General features: G+C 38.6%; 1 protein-coding gene across 1 annotated transcript in view; it reads left to right on the top strand.

Annotated features, from left to right (window-relative positions):
• The window catches only part of LOC137299081 (uncharacterized), a 57,794-nt gene that overhangs the window by 28,987 nt on the left and 7,787 nt on the right, over nt 1-21,020 (top strand). The window contains exons 2-3 of the mRNA XM_067831578.1: nt 16,591-16,707; nt 20,446-20,740. Coding sequence (XP_067687679.1) covers nt 16,618-16,707; nt 20,446-20,740 — 385 coding nt within the window. The 5' untranslated portion in view covers nt 16,591-16,617. The remainder of the gene's footprint in view (nt 1-16,590; nt 16,708-20,445; nt 20,741-21,020) is intronic.

The following is a 21,020-nucleotide window of genomic DNA, read 5'->3' as shown; positions in this document are numbered from 1 at the left end:
GGATTAGAATTGGTCTTAAGCAGCCCATGTTGGTTGAGAAAGGCGACGTGATGAGGAGTCCCGCGTCGCTGACATGGTTGACACAAGTCATTGGATTCCAGTTGCCTAGATCGATGCGAAAGATGTTAACGTTGACCACTGGGTTGTTTGGTCCAGACTCGGTTATTTACAGACCATCGTCACACAGCTGGACTGTTGTTTTGTGCGACGTTAAACAACAACCAGCCTGTGCAATGCAATGGTTGTCAGCATAATGTGCTTCTCGTGGCACGAGACACTTTACGATTTCACCTATGGACTTTCAGGTCACATTGCAAAGGATGTTTATAGTCGTGTAGAGGATGAACTGAACTCTGATTACCGTTACTGGTTGCTTATGGTTGATTCTGACCCATACACTGTGCATAATCAGTTAATTGACCGATAGAGTATCGACTCTTTTTTTATGTTGTGCTGGATCAAAGCTTTTCCGTTGTGAATCATCAGGGAATCACCGTTACCGTTTATAATCCAGCTATAGCGTAGACAGAAGCACCAGAAATAGACTTCACATGCGTCATCAGTGTTGGGACTCGAACCTGAATCCTCTTCGTGACTTGCAAAAACTTTGACCATTTGGCTACATATGAGTCCCCTAAAGTAATGACCTATATAAATTTAGTACCCTGCACAAATCTATCTATCTATATATACGCGGTCATCATAGATTTATTGATATAGTGTTCCAATTAAGACTTAAATCAAGCAACTTAGTTATCATTACTGAGCTCATGATGGATTTAGGACCAGGAAGAAGTTCGACCCATTCGGTAATGAATGACGTCATCGCGAAATATTAAGTCTGGATTATACTTACTTCTCACCTGACGGTATTTCAGTGTTGCCGACAATATGCATGTATTCACGAAACATAATCCATTTTGTCATGCACAGAACCCTTTAACAAAAGGAATCTGAGAGGAATACATTAATGAATATGAGAGCGGGATGAAAATTTAAGAAGGATTGACCTAATTTTGTGAAGCTTCTTAATTTTTTACGCTGAAAAAGATTTCACAAACTTCATTGAATTAGGCAGAGAGTCACTCGTTTTCTTTCAACTTTTGTATATAATATAAAAAAATTCCTCGAGCAAAAACTACTTAATGCAGGAAACGTGTTTTATGGTGACGTACATGTGTGGAAAAGAAGTGAAAAGAAAATGCATTGATTTGAACGTTATCTGGAGCAGTGCCGGTTTCTACAGGCACCTGTTTCGATGCCCAGTATTTCCTGGCATTCATTAAGAAAAAACACCCAGTAGAATACTGAAGACATCTTACGGAGAAGGCGAAAAGGAGACAAAATGCACCAGTACATTCATCACGACAGCAAAAACTACACTACCGTGCAAAAGATAGTTAACTCGTAACGATTGGATTTGACTGGTATTAAAACAGCAGCCGAAATACAACAGTCTTTATTTCCGAAGCGCAAACATGATACCTGTATAAAAACAAACATCGCCATCGAATATCGTTAACATATGTTTTGTTTATTATATTTTTGTCAACATTACAAATGGGTGTATATCTAATTTGGTCGCTAGTTTATGACTGGATCGACTGATCAGGCTTGTTCACATGGTTGAAGCATGTTTTCATATCGCAGCTGAATAGGTCGTTGCTCATGATATCAGTCACTGAATAATTTACAGACCGTCGTTATAGAGCTAAAATATTCTTGAGAGAAATAGGGACAAACCTGATCTGATGGAACTATCAACTCTATAAACATTTAGCAATGATCATACACTTTGGATACGAATGAAAAACAAACACACCTTCTTTGGTGCTGTGATCAAATTCTGAGCCAGTAACCTTTCTCTTTACAGACATTGTAATTTTCGTCTATGAACTGTTGGTGAGCGAAATAGTTTCCAAATGTTGCTAGCCAGTCGGGCAATGTCAGAAAGTTACTAGCCATCAAAATAACCCACAAAATAACCCACTAGCTCGAAATCTGAATTTAGAGACTAAGCAAAAGGCATAATCGGCATGACATGGGTTTCAGGATTACCTGCTAATATGAAGAACATTTTTGTCTGGTCATAATCTTGCATGATTTAAAAGTGAATCATAACGTAACAAGTCGCAAATATTGATATCTTTACAAAATGACCCCATGAAAACTCACTACCCAGTCGGGCTAATGACAGTGAAGATTTGCTGGCCGGACTGGATTTTTACTGGCCACGAGATAACGGGCCAGTGTCTATTCCTCACTCTCGGTTCACGTGCGTAATAGCGGCATTGTCACATCCAGTCACTACAACCGACGTGGGGACACTTTCACTGTGTCCATACACGTTAAAAGTGAGAGCATGATAACGAATGATTGAATGCCACAAAAGCACTTTGCGCTTTAATTCAGTCTTCATAATGTTAGAGAAGCCGTTGTTATGCACGATTTATGGCACTTATTGAATGCATTAGAGTCTGAACACCAGATGATGCCTGTATAGGACAAGTCGTTCGAGAAGATTCAAGAAAATATCGTTATCCGCTTTTGACTTCAGCAAAGATATTGTGAATAATGTCTTCCATGTTATAGCTCCTGTAAATCAGGTAACGTTAGCGTGGTGCGGCCAAGAGAAACATGTATCAAACTGTATGAACTATAATATAAACTAACTGAGGTATGCTATAAATATTATTTACGCATTGAAATCTTCATATCATCATAAATACACATCACACATTGTATCAAAAATCAACTATTAATTAGTGAGTGAGTGAGTGAGTTAAAATTTAACGTCACATCGGCAATATCTCAGCCATATCGTAACGAGAATTTAAATGAAATATACCCATGTAGTAAAATCTCTCAACGATGGACAGTAAAACAACTAGAATATCACAATTTCAATTAAAACTAGCATGGAAAGTTAAAACTAATATCACTATTTAGACAATACAATATAAAAACAGACTATAGATCGCCAACAACAGAAGGTAGATCTCCACACTAGGGACCATGGGGACTTACAGTACCTTTGCTACCTACATGGATTTTCACCATCCCTTCAGTTGCTGGCGATTGTACGAAAAGTTAGCCAAAATTGAAATAACATGAATACTACGATTAAAAACCTGGTAGACTTAAATTTACTGAGAATGTTTTTGGACTTACGTACCCTCTCAGGTATTAACATTTTGTATGTATTGAAATCTTCATATCATAAATACACACCAAGCATTGTATCAACTATTATGTAAACAAACCAATGTGTGGGTATTAACATTTTGTATGCATTGAAATCTCCATATCATCATGAATACACATCAAGCATTGCCATGAAAGATTAAGTTAGGTCAGTTGAAGTGACATGGTAATGCTTCCACCCATACTACAATAAGCACGAGAAGTATGCATGGCTGATTTACTTATGGTGGAGTTCATAAAGGTAGGCACCAGGGATACCATTGCACAGCTTAACACTGACGCAGCTCTCAAACATCTCTGAGACTCCAAGTCGACCAATCCTTGTGTTATTCCTATAATATCCAGCTCCAGGCAGGGTAACATCAAATCACATCTTCATAACAACTAAATGCAATATTCCATGATTAGGTGAGCTACAGTGTCCGCTAGTTTAAGAAGTTTTTCTGGTGCATTTAGTTTAAATCATTCGCTCTTCATGAGGTTGATGTCACCATAATCGGGATGCTTAAGGTGCCCTGAAGAAATATTTACAGATCGATTAAATGACAGTTAATACATCAAACCGCTACCTAATGCCACGCAAACGTATTACCTCTTGATTTGTAATACTTGAATCAACTAAGCACGGCCAATGGAAAGCCCCTTTGATAAGTCAACTTGGCCATTAAGGTTACTGTTCATCAAAGAATGACGTCGGTCTCCAAAGATGTTTAAGTAGAAACAAAACATGATAAGCTGTAGGTGCAAGCTCTTTGCTTAGCCTCCACCTGTGTTAATGAGTTGAAACACTGGTTAAAACGTTTGAAGTATACTCATATATTTTTGGTTTTAAATTTCTCCTTTAAAAAGAAAATTGTTGCCCTTTGATGCCCGTTGGTGTTCACCCACCATCAGCTGGAGTTTACGGTCTGCTTATGATGTGGTTAACAAGCTGTCCGGAAATTTAGATGCTGGCAGTGAAGATTTCAATAGTGTCTGAGATAAAAGGGATTTGAAAATCGTATAGGGTTGTGCGTGATGCCAAACAATGATTTTGCACAACCGAGATGAGGTGAAATAGGGCTGAATGTCGGCTTAAAGAATATCGACTCTTTCATAGTGACGTTTGAGTGAGTGAGTGAGTGAGTGAATGAGTGAGTGAGTGAGTGAGTGTGTACACTAGTACACTAGTTCTGTTTAGTACTGCTGGCTCACTGAGATACCATATCACAACTCGATGATACGTGACTTAAACACAGCTTTCTGTTTCTGAGGTGACAAGCCCTTGTTTTATCCTCCATAGTGTTAAGTAATTTTGTGAATGCAACCTTACACCCACGTCAGCATCAGTCCCTCCATATTTTAATCCGATCCAGATAACACCGCAGAACTGGAGGAACTGAGGAATAGCCTTGTACAATAAAAAATGAAGCGACCCAAATTACATATTGTGACCCTGATTACCTATGACGGTTCAAGAAAACACACAACACACACGCACGCACGCACACACACATATGTTATATGTATGTACATCATTTACATTTTGTGCAAGCACGGAATTTCATGTGACCCTATTTTCTTTGTGGAATCTGTATAGTGTAAGTTTGGCATGGCAAGGCATGATAATGTCCTATATCTATTTGATGCACTGTGAACATTTTTGATGAAGATGGACACCGACTGAATGCTTTAACGTACGTTTTGTTAATTTTGCATATGGTACAATAGAAAATAAAAACAATAACTATTTCTGCAGACTGAGTAATAATAGGAAGGTCATTTGCTTGTTGACACGGAATTTGTTCTTATCTCGCTTCACAGGATAAGTAAATAAATTAATGCGGCAATGAGCACTTGTAGATGCTCATCAGTTGTATCCCCTTATTTTCTTGACAGTGACCATGATCTTAAAAAAGCGGAAACACAATATTTAACTGAAATGATTAAGGGTAATGGATCACATTCACATAAAGAAATTCATTTTAAGTCGGAAATGAAAATATTTGAATCTGAAATATGGAGTAGATCAAACATGTAAGGTAAACTGTAATAAACAGAACTAATCTGCTAACGGGCAATCATAACAAAAAGAAATGTGTTGATCGATGTAGTCTCAGCGGAATTGCTGTCGGTCATCAGATTCCTGATGAATAGACACTATGAGAAAAATAAAGCTAATATTGGACAGGTCTGTAATTGGTTGTAGTGGACATTGAGCAATGTTATGCCCCGTGGGGCAATTCTGTCTGATGTATAAGCTGTTTTATGATCTCAGGTCACATTCCGCCCTTGAGACCCACAGGCACACACAAATCACAATGAGACAAAGAGTCACTCACATAGTTAATAATGAAATAGATTGGATAGGACAAATTTACAGCGGTTGTTCAATCACAGAAAGTCCGTTGTGATGAGGGGAACATCACGCTACCATTAGTGCAAATAACGCAATGTATTCGCAGATACCGGTCAAACTAAATTCTGAGTGAATGTGTGATTTGTTTTACGCGTCTTTTAGAAATATGTCACCTGTGGTGGGGACACCAGAAACAGTATTTACGCATTGGATCCATGTGAGAAACAGAACCTGTGCATTCATCGTGACGAACCTTTTAACAACTACGCTACCAGAACACATGATAGTGTAAAATTCCACATGGGTGTAAAATGGCAAATTAGACACGGATAACTGAAAATTACCGGTGACAATCTTGACTATACTCAGAATTCCTTTTGGTGTAAAGGGAAGAACAGTTGTGAAAAGTATTGAATGGATCACTGAAAATTCGTGATGACAACAGGTGCAAAAAAGGCAAGCATGTAAGACCCACCTGCACAAATTATGATCAAACCTATCCACAATTTACATATATTCATGTGATTCGGGTACAATACATATTTCCTTCCCCCAACACCTGGTGTTATAAGAGTTATTGATCAATATTCCTGTAGTTTTAATCACTCTTTAGCTTTTTTTTGCCTTACGAAATCGGTTTCTGTGGGTGTTGAATGTTGGTTAACTTTAGTCGTTGACGGTTTGAAATAAATTAACTTTTGCATGAGTTAATCATTCGTCCTCTTAGTGTCTGGAACATATCGGAATTATTCAACCACAGCTTCCCTGCCTAAGGAATGGCTTAAATATAGAGGAATATAATGATTACTTCTTGCAAGTAATTACACCCCATGGCACTGGACTGCACCGTTGGTACCCACTGCGTCCCTCATGGTCCCTTGAATACATATTAAAAGGGCGGCGAACATTTAACAACTTGTTAGCGTCTGATTTCTCAATTCATTGGGCTCGAATACTTTCAGTAAAGCCTTTATGTCCAAACGTCAAAGGATTCCCGCAGAACACCAAGGCTACGCTGATATTGAATCAATAAGCTTGCGTTGGTAGGCGACGCTAACATGGGCTGACGGTATCCTTCTAACTTCTCCCACTGTGATTTTCTCTCGGAACAGCATCTACTGCTGTTGCACGTGTTATCACACAGTCGACACAATGGTACACAGAAGACAAATGATCATTTATACATTTTGACCGTACATGATACTTCAGTGTAAAAAGATAACGTGACGTGCTACTTAAAGGTGAAGTGAGGGGAAGGAGGGCGTTAACAGCGCTTTCAAGATTATTGCATGTACAGTGAGATATGCATGTGCATTTAATCGGATCTCATGCACAATTAGCTAAATACTTGTCGACCAGTCCCTCTTTATTGTGGTAAAACCAAACGTCATTCCGGTTTAAACTCCGGATTCTTTGACGTTTCCTTGGTGAGAAAACATAAATAAAAGTTATTGTAACACAATAATAAGTGAGTCAGTTTAGTTACACGCCGCACTCAGCATTATAAAACAATAGAGAAAAATACGAGATTATGGGTACATTGCAAAAACAGGAGCAGAGACTAAAATCGAATTCTGTGATTATAAGGATCGCCGAACGCTTAGCAAAATCATTCAGATATAGCTGACAGTTTGCGAATATTCTGGCACGTGAGTCTGTTCGGAAGTCATTTTCAATACCTACCCTTGTACGCAATATAAAGTATGTTTCGTATAACAAACTTTACACAAATGCTTCCCAAAACTGTATGTTTATCCAAACCTTATAGCACTGTAGAAGTGTCATGACGGTGTGGACGGCACTATCGCAAGCCGTTTCACATTTAATAAGAAACGCACGATGTTTTGAGTTGTTGTAAAGATATCCATATTCCACATAAAGATATCAAGAATGTTTTAAAGATATCTGCAAATAATTGAAGATAGTTTTACTAATTTTCTGATATCCTAATTAGAATTGCTGATATCTTGAGATATCATTGAGATATCAGATATCTCAAACTGTGTCCCACATATCAATGAACCAATTACAACCAAAGAGTACAAATTAATTGAAAATATCATCAATTCAATTTAAGGTATCTTGAAATAATTTACACATACTTATACACAAACGCATTATCGAAACTTTTCATTCAATTAGAGACCTGTTTAATTCAGTCATATATATGTGCAACTCTGGTTGGTACTGATATCTAAAATCAACTTACAGATATCAGAAATACTTTTGAGGATAGTGATACACACTATAGTATATATAATAATACATATAATCTAACAGGAAAGAACGACCAAAACATTTTTTAAAAAAATATGTAATTCATTCAAGATATCCCATTTTCAATAATTTATTCCCGATATCAGCAATTCTTTTCAAGATATCATTTATATGCTTCGTCATATACAAATTTCATGTCTCCATATCATAGATTATATTGCAGACATCTATAATTATCGCTAATCGATACATCTTCAATTTATTTCAAGACATCTTCAATTTAATTCAAGATATTTGCAACGCTTACATATGCTGCGTCAACTGAGAAATTCACTCATGATTAAGATGAACAACATTTTAATGAAGACGACTTCTTTAGTTGCTTACAAACAAGTGTACTTGAATGGGGAGTTCCAGGTCAGTCCTAGGGCGTTTCCTATGAACGGCATTATGCTGCTCGTGGTAGTCCCCGCCCAGGCAGTCTGAGTGCCACACTCACCCTTTTCAACATAGACGTATCTATACCGTTTTTTGACAACAATGAACAGATACAGTAATTAGTGAAACTGACAAAGAGGAACAATTTGGCTGACAAGACAATGTACTCTGCGGTAGTGATTGAAGATTAACAAGACAGATTAAGTAATAACAAACAGGTCTCATATGTCTGGCTGCATAGGTTTTGGTTTTTAGAAATATTTGGACGGTGACTGGCCTGAATTAGACACAATAACAATATCTTTAAAACAATTAATATATCAATGATTCTTTATTAAAAAGACCCTCCTGGCTCAGTAGACTAAATTGCCTCTTTTAATCTTGCCGGGTTGTGGTTTCGAATAACAGTATAATATAGTATTTACTTTGCCAGCGTTATACTCAAAATCGTGCATCTTATCAAAGTCTAATTATAAACACTAAAATGTGATTCCAGCTCTGAAACAGCAATTTAGGCAACGCGCACAAAGCTCTTCATGGTATTATATACAACGAATAATATGAGTCCTCTGTCACCTTTTGTAATCATTGCAAACAAATACGTGCAGGCAATGAAATGTCAAATCATTCGCAAACATCGTGAAATATAGGAGCAGGAGAGAATGAGAGACTGGCGAGATCAGCTGTACATAACGGTGAAGTGTCACATCCAGGAAATGTATGTGGGAATATTTTGCTAAATAAATTGTGAAACTGTTACCAGTTCATATGGAAACTGTTGAAACTGTACAGCAGTCACCTGTTCAGCTCTATCAATCGAGCGAGTGAGTTTGGTTTTACGCCGCTTTTGGTGACATTCAATCTGGGGGACGCCAGAAATGGGCTTCGAACATTGTACCAATTTAGCAAATCAAACCCGGGTCTTCGGTGTGACGAGCAAGTGGTTTAACTGCTTGGCTACCCCTGCGCCCGTTTTCAAGATGAACACGTATGTTCTATTAATGTAGTATGGTAAGGAAAGCTAGCCATGGTCTTCGGCGAGACAAGCAAACGCTTTAATCACTAGGCTACCCCAGTGTCTGTTGTCAAGACGAGCTCATATGTTTCATTAATTTGGTATGATAACGAATCGAAATTTTCCCGTTATAAGAATTGATAGACAGCTCTGGGAGTAGTTGCACCTAACACCGTGACGCGAATCTTTGTGAACGATCGCAGTTCAGCTAAAACCGCTTCAAGTAAAAGACAAACATTCCATCAACAGTCTGCTTTATTTCCCAATATCATGCATGTACAGACGGAAGTGCTTTTAATTTGTGTCTGCGACACTAAATAAAACTGCGATGCCTTCATCACTACGCCTGGCCCTCAGAATGTCGACATCGATATTCCATAAATAACATCTCTCAAAAACATGTTTGGTTAATGAAACGTAAACTTTCCTATTTATTAGAATATTTTTCTTGTAATGCTACATTTGGGCACTGAGTGATCTTACTTCAGAGTGACTCGATAAGGCTAAGACTCGGGTATTTCTACCTTATGTGTTCTGGATTGTACGCTGATCGCAGGAAATCCTTTGCGTGTTGAATACAATGATCACACGTATCAACTCTAATTTAAGAAACATTATCACAGAAACATTCGTTTAAAGTAAAAGTTCTATTGATTAGCCATATCATTGTCGAGGAATAATATTGTGTTTATCTGGATATCGAAGTTTTCATCCTCCTCATGATGAATTTAGTTCCGCATATTAAACAAAATCGTTCACCTCCTTGTTCATACCTGATGTTTGTTACGCTGTAATGCAACGGGCACTCATTGGTAAAGGTTACAGTAAAGGGGTTTTAGAAAGAATGAAGACTTGATATGTTTATGGCATGGTCTGATCCGCTTTTTAGCAACATTACAACAATATCACGGCAGGGGGCCATAAATGGACATCACGCATTATACCCATGTGTTAAGACGAACCCGAGTGAACGCTTTAACCACTTGGCTACGCCACATCCCCAAATATACCTCTACTAGTAATTGCATGTCATAATTATAAACACCTCTTTACAAGTCATTAAACACATCGCGTTGGAACATAGGCACATGATATGTGAACAATTTACACTGAGTCATGGTGTGCACTTGTGTCTGTATTCTTTAGATACGTTTCGAACCAGCGCATGTATACACGGCGTGTTTGATGTCTAAGATACATATGTCTAAATAAGCACTCTGCATGTTCTTTAAGGAAACTTGTCACAGTGAGAAACAAAGCGCTGTACATAATATACATGTATGTTGACTGCTTTGCAAAATGCAAAGACAAGCCAGCTAAAATGTACTATATAACTGCAATCACTACAATGACATATGGACACTCTTACTTGTACAGACCCGTCAGCCAACGTCTTCAGCAACCCATGCTTGTCGTAACTGGCAACTATAGGAGTCGGGTGATTATGCTGGCTGACTTGGTTGCTGCATGTCATTATGTACCAGTTGCATGGATCGATGCTCATGATGTTGACCACTGGTCCAGATGTGACTAGATGGAGTATGCTGATTAGGGGTTAAACCGCAAACAAGTCTTTGGCTCTGTCCTCAACAAACCTCTTGTGACGACAGACTTGAGTTCATAAATGCGTCTTCTACGCCATTTATGGGTAAGAAGAACGTTCAGCATGTAATCAATCTCGCACCATTTAAACATTCATGAAATGAGAATTATTGAACATTTCCACCTTCATTTGTTAAAATACCGCAAACATTGTTCGACAGAATTTGAGTATGGGTGAATATTTGTTTTAAAATAAATCATGTCTGGCATATTTCGAACATGATCTCATGGTTAATTATGCCTTTGAGGTTACGTTTATGGTACATGTATTTACGAATTTTAAATTTGAATTTCGGAAATATTACATGCGGACCACAATAATATTGCAACTTACATAACATAATCAGAGACAGAAATACACATTATATAGTGACACGTATCACCTCCCTAACACTACTGATTTTGAACAGTTTCCAAATGATGTTTTCTGTTCGTGTTCAAGAATACGTGACAGGACAGGAACTAGTAAAATGCCAAGTGAGATAAATGGTAGAACAAGCCATCAGCACAACTCCGAGTTAGGAGTTGGGTGACAAAACCTTTTCCGCATCACTAATGCAATAACAGCAAACTTGTGTATGCATCATACAACCCCCTCATCCATAACCCAAATAACCCTTTTATTTAGCAGGAATCAATATTCGAAACATACAATGACATCATATCTAAACCGCTGGTCTCATGTAGTCAAAGCTACAGGACTACACATAAACATACGTTCCCCTGACAGAATGTCACGTACTTATGTATCACGCCAAAGTAATGCTTATGTTGTCACCAAACCTGTGAGTCTTTAACATTTTCATGTGTTTAGTGTTTCCTCGTTGTTTCTGATTGTGCAAAGGTTTTAAAAGCTTGAGTGTAAATTATCACTGAAAATGAACTCTGGTTTGAATGCTACTATCCTGACATTACTTCATCGATTTCAGATCATCTCCCAAACACAATATATCCCGACCACTCTCTTTTATCAGTATCGTTTTGGATTAAACAAGACATTTGTGATTTAAACTGTCGTGAACAAAATCTGCTTCCCACGACCATTTTGTCATTACGCAGATTTAACACTGGAACAAAACACCACCTGTCTAAATTCTGAACTCCTTACGAACGAGATAAAGATCCCCGAACGGTTGAACGATCGCGGCTTTACAAAATTTATAATCAACTTCCGTATACAGAACTCACACTCTCATATACCGTTGATAAGTTACAAGTATGTATTCTATTTGTCATCATTTCTATTAAGAATGTTTCACAAGAATGTTCAGCTTTGAAGATTTTTCACAATGTGTGAAGCCGATTCCAGGTGCCTCCGGTGTGTTATTGCTGGAGTATTGCTAAAAGTAAAAGCTAAACTAAACATACTTACTAAGAGTAGACGATGATCTTGTTCCTTCTTGTCATTCCAGTCGTGCATCACTTGTGTTCTCCACTGAATCAGTGAGTTTAGTTTTACGACGCCTTTAGCAATATCAAAATACCACTACAGGTGGCACCAAGATGTGTTTCACACATTGCACCCATGTGGGGAATCGAAACCACTAAACTACCCACAGCACCTCAAGCCATATGGCGCCTGTCTGTAAATAACTGAGCCAGGGCCACACAATCCAGTGATCAGCAGCATGAACATCTGTTTGTGCTGTTGGGATACGATAACATGTGTAAACCAAGTCAGTTAGCATAACCAATCGTTCCTGTTGATCGTATTTTACGCCATGCGTGCGTTACTGAAGACCAATCTAGATTTTGACGAGTCTGTTCGCTTAAGCTCAAACCATTACACTGGGAAACACAGACAACATTTTAATTCTGTTAGCAGCTTGTGCATTGTAACTACAAGTTTAGTGGCCTTCAATATACAACGCCAGAAAGTTCACCTTGTAACACGACAAAGGCCAGAAACCAGTTAGTCAAAGCGACCGCAGCACTAAGATAGTCATAAGTATTGAAGTATCGGAGCTAAAATCGTCATAGCGTTACGATCACGTTGAGGTTTTGTGACGTAGGAATACACTGACATTTGTGGACATGCACCGGCATTCACGAACATTCGCGAGCATCATCATCAAAGGCACTCGTTTCGAGTTCCCCAGGGGCCAGTTATAATGTATTGAGACATGAACGTGTTGCATAAAAACGGGCACATGAGGCCGGTGTTAGAAGAATGCTCGTTGCTGTCAATACCAATACTGAAATTTTGGGTCAGACTCCATCGTATTCATCATCCGACTTGATACAGTGTCAATATAACGGACTTATTATTGAGTACGCAGTTAAACAGCCAACAAAACATTCAAAATCATCTACAATTCAAGAATATTTCATTACTCAGTCACGCACATGGTATTCTGACAAATACATTCCATTTGGCGAATATCACTTGTGTTCGACCATGCTATTCATTTGTAAGGAAATGTTGACAAAACCAACATCTATTTCTATACATATATTTACAATAGGAAAGTATTAGTCTTTACCATATATTCTTTTGATCTTCGGAATAAAGGTAGAGTTAATCATCTATGTTTATACGTACAGTTTGGACACACTGAATTCAGTTACAATGCATCGATAATTGGCATATGTATATATTTATATATATTTTATATATATTTATTAAAGGGATGCCTGGTATGTAGTTTAACGCAACACTCAGCAATATTCCAATTTAATGGTGGTAGTCGGGAAATAATCGAATTTGGATCACACAACCCAGTTATCAAAATCTTAAGCAGCGATTGGAATATGTTACATGTGTTAACCAAGTCAGTGAGTCTGACCACCCGATCCCGTTTGTCGTCTTTTACAAGCATAGGCTGCTGAAGAACAATTCTTAGTCCGGATATTAAAGGGCTACCAAATGACTTAAACACGTGTTCGAGGAAAGGATGAGCTACCGGCTGAAGACGCATCAGTCTGAGATTAATATAACGTACGCATTGTACCATTGACCTTCTTACAGAGTTAACGCCATTAGGAGACGATTAGTACATGTCTTTATTCTACAAAATGTCAAAATGTCGACATTATTTATTTGACATTTTATTTAAAAATAGTCATTGATTGCCATGTCCATTGTCAAGCACTTATTAATATTCATACAGGCCGATTTGGATGTGATAAACCCAGAGCTTTAAATAGCTAAGCGTCGTTTGCTTCATATTTAATAGATGTAAAACATATCGACGATTTTATCAAGTCAGTTTTAATCAGTGTCACCTGACCTATGACCTCTTAGACAAATATGGCTGACAGCTGTAATTGATAGGGCATTTTCAGTGTACATGGCGTATCATTTATAATTAACCTCAGCTTCAGCAACATCATACACATTTGAAACTCATACAGGTGTTCACATTCAAGTGTTCACATTCCTAAACAGTCGGTATTCTTGAAACAATACCTCTCTTTAGATCTAAGTAAAATATGGCTGAAAATGGATATGTTTATATTTCACGGAATCTGATACCAGACACACATTTCAAGCATACTGGATTCAGGTACGCAGAATCGTTAATTCATGTTCGACTGTGAACCAGCAAACGATTGGCAGTTTGGACAACCTTGATAATAGTTAAATTCACATCAGAAAATTTACTAATGTAGTGCATAAGTTGAAAGACACTTTTCAAGTTAAATATTTTGATCGGAAAACAAAGGTTAACAGAGGATCAAAATACTTAAATTTATGACGTAAAGTATTCAAATACTGACCGGAGTTCTATGTTGAAAGCGACACAACGTTTTCGCGCCCCAAAGTCTCCTCCTCTAAACATCTACCGCTTAGTACAAGAAAATGTATGAGCAGAAAAGTAGTTTCTAACTTTTTTTTGCTGTTTATACTACTTAAATTGACGTTGTCGTAACGAAAACAGACCGGACAAATGTTGTGTAAAGGGGAAAATGACTGATTATATTATTGACCTATTTAACTGACAGTCGAACGTGATCTGACAGCATGGACTCCCCACATTCAGGTACATATGCCCTTACTCAGTCATCCAAGGCCAGACTTAGACAAGTTGAGTGCACTTTAATCATCACAAGGTGAGCTGATTTTAGCTGACCTTTTACGAGACCTTTCAACATCCTATATTGGTCGAAGGTGTCTATCTGAATGAAAACAAATATTGGCGGATGTGATTGACCGAAAGGGTCATTGCAGAGTGCAGAGTTCTGTTGATACCAAATGTAGTTGACCTACACATTATTTCTGAGCGTCAAATTCGCTCAACACATTTATAATTATGGATTATTTTATCACTAGGCATCTCTGCTCTCTGTGGTTTGAGGGAGATAACGCCGCTCACAACAATATACCTGCTATATGACGGCAGTTTGTAAATAGTTTAATCTGGAAGAAGCAATCCAGTGATCAACAGCATGAGCATCGATCTGCACAACTGGAATACAATGACGTGTGTCAACCAATGAGCCTGACCACCCGATCCCTTTAGTCGCCTCTAACGAGCAAGGGTGGATTGCTGGAGATCAGTTCTAACCTGGGTTTTAACGGGTACTATAGGTGTTGACGAGCAATTGCGAACGATATACTTAGGAACAAAGGCGTACCAGGAGTTACATGAAATACAACAATATATTTTGTTGCAAAATCATATTAAGATAAGCACCCCCAAAACATAAAGTAAGTGTGACCTTCAGGCCACTTGATAACACAATGAATGTTTGTACTTCGGATCTTCACGAGTAAAATTCCAACATTTTGCTAATATGACTAGATTGGGAAGAGTTTCCTATGGTAACAGAAAGACTGATTATGTTATGAACTGTATATGATAAATGCACGTGAGTTGGGTTTGGATCCAGCTCCACAGTATACTACGTTCATAACGAACCAAGTGATATAACGAACTGTTTTTGTCCCGATGGCGTACTGTGTCGTTTATTTGAAATGCGTTTAAACGAACTACGTTCATATCAAACTAAAAATGTTCGATCCTTTGCATTTGCTACAAAGATACCTACCTGTATATAACGGTATGCCAACGGGCTTTAACACCAGGGTAGAGATATGCAATTTCGATACATGGACTTCATTTCTAGTCTTCATAAGCAATGAAAGGTTTGTGTGATTTGTTCTTATATACTTGATGAGAGGAGTCCTATTTACAAAGTGCGCATAGAAAAGGTAAGTTCGACAGTTCGACAGTTCGACAGTTCGACAGTTCTTTTCCCCCAAACCCCCCACAACAATAAAAATAAACAAACAACCCCCCTCCCCTCCACACACAAACACCCCCCCCCCCAAAAAAAAATAAATAAATAAATAAATAAAAAAAAAATAATAATAAAAATAAAAACAAGCGCCAATCGACCTTCCAAAACGACGTTTCTGGGGGACGACAGAGATCACTTAAGTGAAAACCGCACCTATGCTATCGATTACTGGTTCAAAGTCTTTCAGTTGAAAGTAGCTATCTCTGTGCCGACTGATATATATGCCCCTAGTCGTCTCAGGTAGCATAAGTAGCCAATAGCTTCGGGATCGTAGTTACCCCGTCAGGGACGCATGCATTCACTATACACAGTTGCGTCCCTTTGGCGTGGCAGGAGTTTGAATCTCGTCATTTTGTGTCTCAATTTGTTAGCAACATGCCCATGCTCCTGGATGGTAACTTCGAAGGTGCTAAGGTCTAAAGACACACTTCAGGCACTTATCACACCAAGAATACAACAATGATATAATTGAACAACTGTTCAATCAACATTAGATAAGCTTGTTCATCCACTCACTTGTCTTTATGTTCAGGTTGCCGAGGGCCGACCCCGCGTGGAGATGTGGAAAGTGTGGACTCTATATATTGTGCTTGTCTTCGGGGTTGTGGGCACACAGGCTGGGAAACAAACAAACGATGAACCTGATAAGGTGAGTATCTTTTTTAAAGAATTGATACATGATGAAATGACGTTTCATTTGATGTCAAGGACAATGTCTGCAATTGTGAGAAACGGTACTGAATCAGTTGCTTCAAATTATTTGCGAGTTTTTATAGAAGCGGTTCCCATCGTGCTTAATTTGGTTGGTTGGTTGTGTAACGCCGGGCGTAAGAATATTTGGCGGCGGTCTGAAAATAATCGAGTCTGAACTAGACAACCGAATGATCAATAGCATGAACATCAACATTCGCTATTGGGATATGATGACATGCGTCAACCAAGTATGATCATCTGATCCTGATCAGTCGCCTCTTTCGACAAACAGACTAATTCTGTCCCGGATCTTCACAAGTCCCATTTAAAGGCCCAAAACAATGTTGCAAATGAAATGAATGGATAAAATTATAAAGAAGCGACACCAAGGAAAATCTTGTCCGGCTCTACCAGTCACTCAGTGCCATCCGCCATTCACAGAAGCGTCAAAACCAAATAAGTGTTTGTTTGTGATGTAGCATAACATAAACTCTTTTGCCATGAGCTTGTCACGCATAGGCACTATATAAACACACATTATATTTTGCTGGCATTAATACACAATAAACGCATAAGTGATGTTCTGTGTCTTCATAAACACATACTATGAGATCATATGATTCACGTTATTTCGTGCACATGTATAGAGCACATACTAGATAGTTTGACAACGCAATAATGACATATTCGAATTCATGAACGGACAGATATTTATTCCGGAAATTGTTATTGTCAAGTTTGAGTTGAGTCGATGTCATAAATGTAAGGAACACAGTTTGTGGTCATAATCAATGCCAAATAGAGAGCATATCATAGTATAGCCATAAGGAAATATAATTCAATACATATACGTATTTGTATGTCATTCAGTATCTTAATGTTATAAAAAAAGGATATCAGTAAGAGGTTGTGCTTATTCATTTTCTGTGTTTTCTCCCGCCCTATGTTTTCAATCCGACGTCAAATAAAAAATGTTTTTTTGTCTCATTTTTTCCCACCATCTGTGGAAATGTCTGGTATGGTAGAAAAACTCTCACTAAAGCAGACTGACACAAAACACAGGTCAGCTTGACCTTCTTCATCTTGAAGTGAAAAACTCCAAACCGATCGATCGATCTGCACCCCAAAATTCTTTTAGAAATTTTATAAGTGATATAGTTTTTAAAAATTTCACACAAATAATTTACGATCCAATTTTCACCTGTTTTTTTTTCTTTGACCCGTTTGTTTATACGGGATATCTGTATACATGTGGTTAACGCTTCTTTCTTCTTGCTGAAGGTCTGGGTTCGATTGCCCATGCGCCTACAATTTCTGAACTGGTGTCCTCAGCCTTGGTATTTTTGGAATCTTACCAAACACGATGAAAGCACATACTCACACTTTTCAAAGTGCTTTTGAAATGTACTGATGAAAGAAATGAGTAGAAATTCAAAAAGGTACCGTCAGTGAAATCAACTGGCGCATAATCATGATCATCCCCTCGCTACCAGTAGTAAGCGCACGTACTATCTTCACTTGTACGCGTAATAAGTAGAGAGTGAGTTTAGTTTTACGCCGCCTTTAGCCATATTCCAGCAATATCAAGGCGGGGACACCACAAATGGGCTTCATACATTGATACCCATGTGGGGAATCGAACCCGGGTGTTGGCGTGGCGTGGCGTGGCGTGGCGTGGCGTGGCGTGGCGTGGCGTGGCGTGGCGTGGCGTGGCGTGGCGTGGCGTGGCGTGCGAACGCTTTTGACAGTAGATTACCCTAACGATAATAAGGTGAAAACGTAAATGCTGCTTTAAGCCGTATCAGCATCACTGCTGGGTGTTTTGTCGGCTACAGTAAACTGACAGACACACCAAAAGATATGAAAATATCAGTCATCAAAGACAGAATCTTAGAATCTCGATTGTTTGTTGAAACAAATCCCACACAGAGTGCTAGAATAAACCGCCGTGTGCTCGCGAATAGGGTAACAGTGCCCGACTAGACAACTTGTAAAAGTGGACCAGCTAACCCGGTGACACGCGTTTACTGATTTCGTGGAAACTGAAAACGATAAAAAACGTTTGATTTGATTACATTTTGCGTGTGAACGTGCAGATGTCCTTTTACTTTCATTCATTGAGAAACACAAACGAAATCTCTTCATTTTTCGACCCAATGTCAAAGATAGCCTTTGGACATTTCGAAAGAGCGTTATAATTCAAGCTTCATTTAGGTTAGTTAAAAGTCGGGTTTTGACTGTCCCGAGTGTTTCACTTGCATATAACAAGGGCTGGTTGGCCATGTACACAGAAACCTACCACAGAATTTAAACCTACCACAGAATTGAAGAGGTGTAGGCTGATTCTCAGCATTATTTCAGTTGTAAATTCTGTAAATAATCGAGGCTGGACTAGACAACCAAGTGATCAACAGCATGAACATCGACTTACGCAGTCGCAATGAATGTGTCAATCAAGTCTGTGAATCTGACCATATGATCCCGTTAGTCTCTTCGGACGACTGGCATGGGTTACTGAAGATCAATTCTCATTCGGATCTTCACGGGTATCACAGAATGTAGGTGTTGACAAGCGATAGCGAACTTTATACACGGGAACAAAAACATAGTTATCAGATGAAGCGGCATGTTATCTGCAGATCGTTCACACAAATGACACTAAAAACATTATTGATCAATTTTGTTGAAAAAATCTTCAGATAAACAGCACGCAAAGCACTGAGTTAGTGTGACCTTCAGCCGCCCATTTGGTAAGATATTAAACGTTTGTAGTTGCAAGCATGTCTTTCAAAGTCAAAGCCGTAATACCATAACAGTGTAATGGAGGACCGCCCGTTACCATTGCCTTCAGAGCAATTTATCCCGTTAACCTTTATTACGCTCAGCCAAGGATACGTAGGTGGTGCGTATGACCGATTCATTGCTCTGTCAATAACAGGTAATAAGGAAATCAGGAAAGTATTAAATGTTCTATCTGTGATTGCTGCGAAGTAGCCTTTAAGCGACAGCATTTCGACATTAATTGCTTTAGTGAAATTCGGCATTATTATCAGTCTTTGGGGAAAGGTGGGAGTATGTTTTACCTGTCGATATTTTCAATGATTTTTCTTTATTAGAGATGCTGACTCATTATTGGTACTTGACAAGCCGACGGGAGGTTAACACTAATTATAAAATGAAACAAATCGTTTTAACGTCGTCAGTAGTTGACGTGACGTATTTTGATATGACGATTCTTTCAAAAACAGTTTTTGCAGAAATCTACTCCTGAATAAAATGTGATACCTTAGAGACACTTAATGTGAGTAGTATTTGAATCTGGTGCAATTCATTTTATTATCATCATTGCATCATTCCATCAGTTCACCCGTGAAGATTAAAATTGGTCTTCAGAACCCCATGCGGGATCAAGTGGTCTGCTTCGCTGACTTAGCTGACACATGTCATCGCATCCCATGCATAGATCGATGCTCACGGCGTTGATCACTGGAGTGTGTGGTTCAGACTCGATTATTTACAGAAAGCCGCCATATGGCTCGAATATGGCTAACAAAGTGCAAAATTCAAAACGTTTTCGACAGGTAATATATTAAAATTTAGGGTTTTTTAAAAATTTTGGTTGCAGAGATATGAAGCATAGAAAAAACACAGTGTAGAATAGCTTATCACGACTTATGCTTCATGACATTTTCAGCACCAAGGTTCAAAGAACGATACAGAAGGCAGCAGTGTAACATCCATTCCTCCCCAAGCCCAAAACCCTCAGGAGGATCCTGTTGACTTTATGGACTCCGTGTTAGGATACCGGTTACCCTTGAGCACGAATGATAATGAACTAAAGAAACGTGCCAGGCACTTTGGGTTCGTGGGGAGTAGAGGCCGACGAGGAAAGACGTCAGCAAATTCCGTGTCCGAGGAACTATTCCCAGTGCGACGACCGATGAGCAACAGCGCACGTCTCCGGATGCTCCTTGAGAACCGAGACGAAGGTAATGTCCCTAAAACTTCCTTGTCAGTGTTCTTTAGTCAGCCAGCCTTGAAATTCACGAGTAAATTCGGAAATAAGAAAGATCTTGATTGATGATAGCAATTCTCAAGGGCAAACTATACTGACAACTACTGGTCTTAGAGTATTGTTTTGTTGCCTTGAGCTTATTTGATGTATGGGATAAAGAAAGCATTGTTAAAGTCGTTATTGAGAAAGTGGAATCCTTAAGCTTGTGTTCAAGACATTCATTTGGAAATTAATTTCCCTTTAGATGACCAAAT

Source organism: Haliotis asinina, chromosome 10 (assembly GCF_037392515.1).
Source record: "Haliotis asinina isolate JCU_RB_2024 chromosome 10, JCU_Hal_asi_v2, whole genome shotgun sequence".
Taxonomy (NCBI): domain Eukaryota; kingdom Metazoa; phylum Mollusca; class Gastropoda; order Lepetellida; family Haliotidae; genus Haliotis; species Haliotis asinina.
This window is presented reverse-complemented; position numbering and strand designations above follow the sequence as displayed.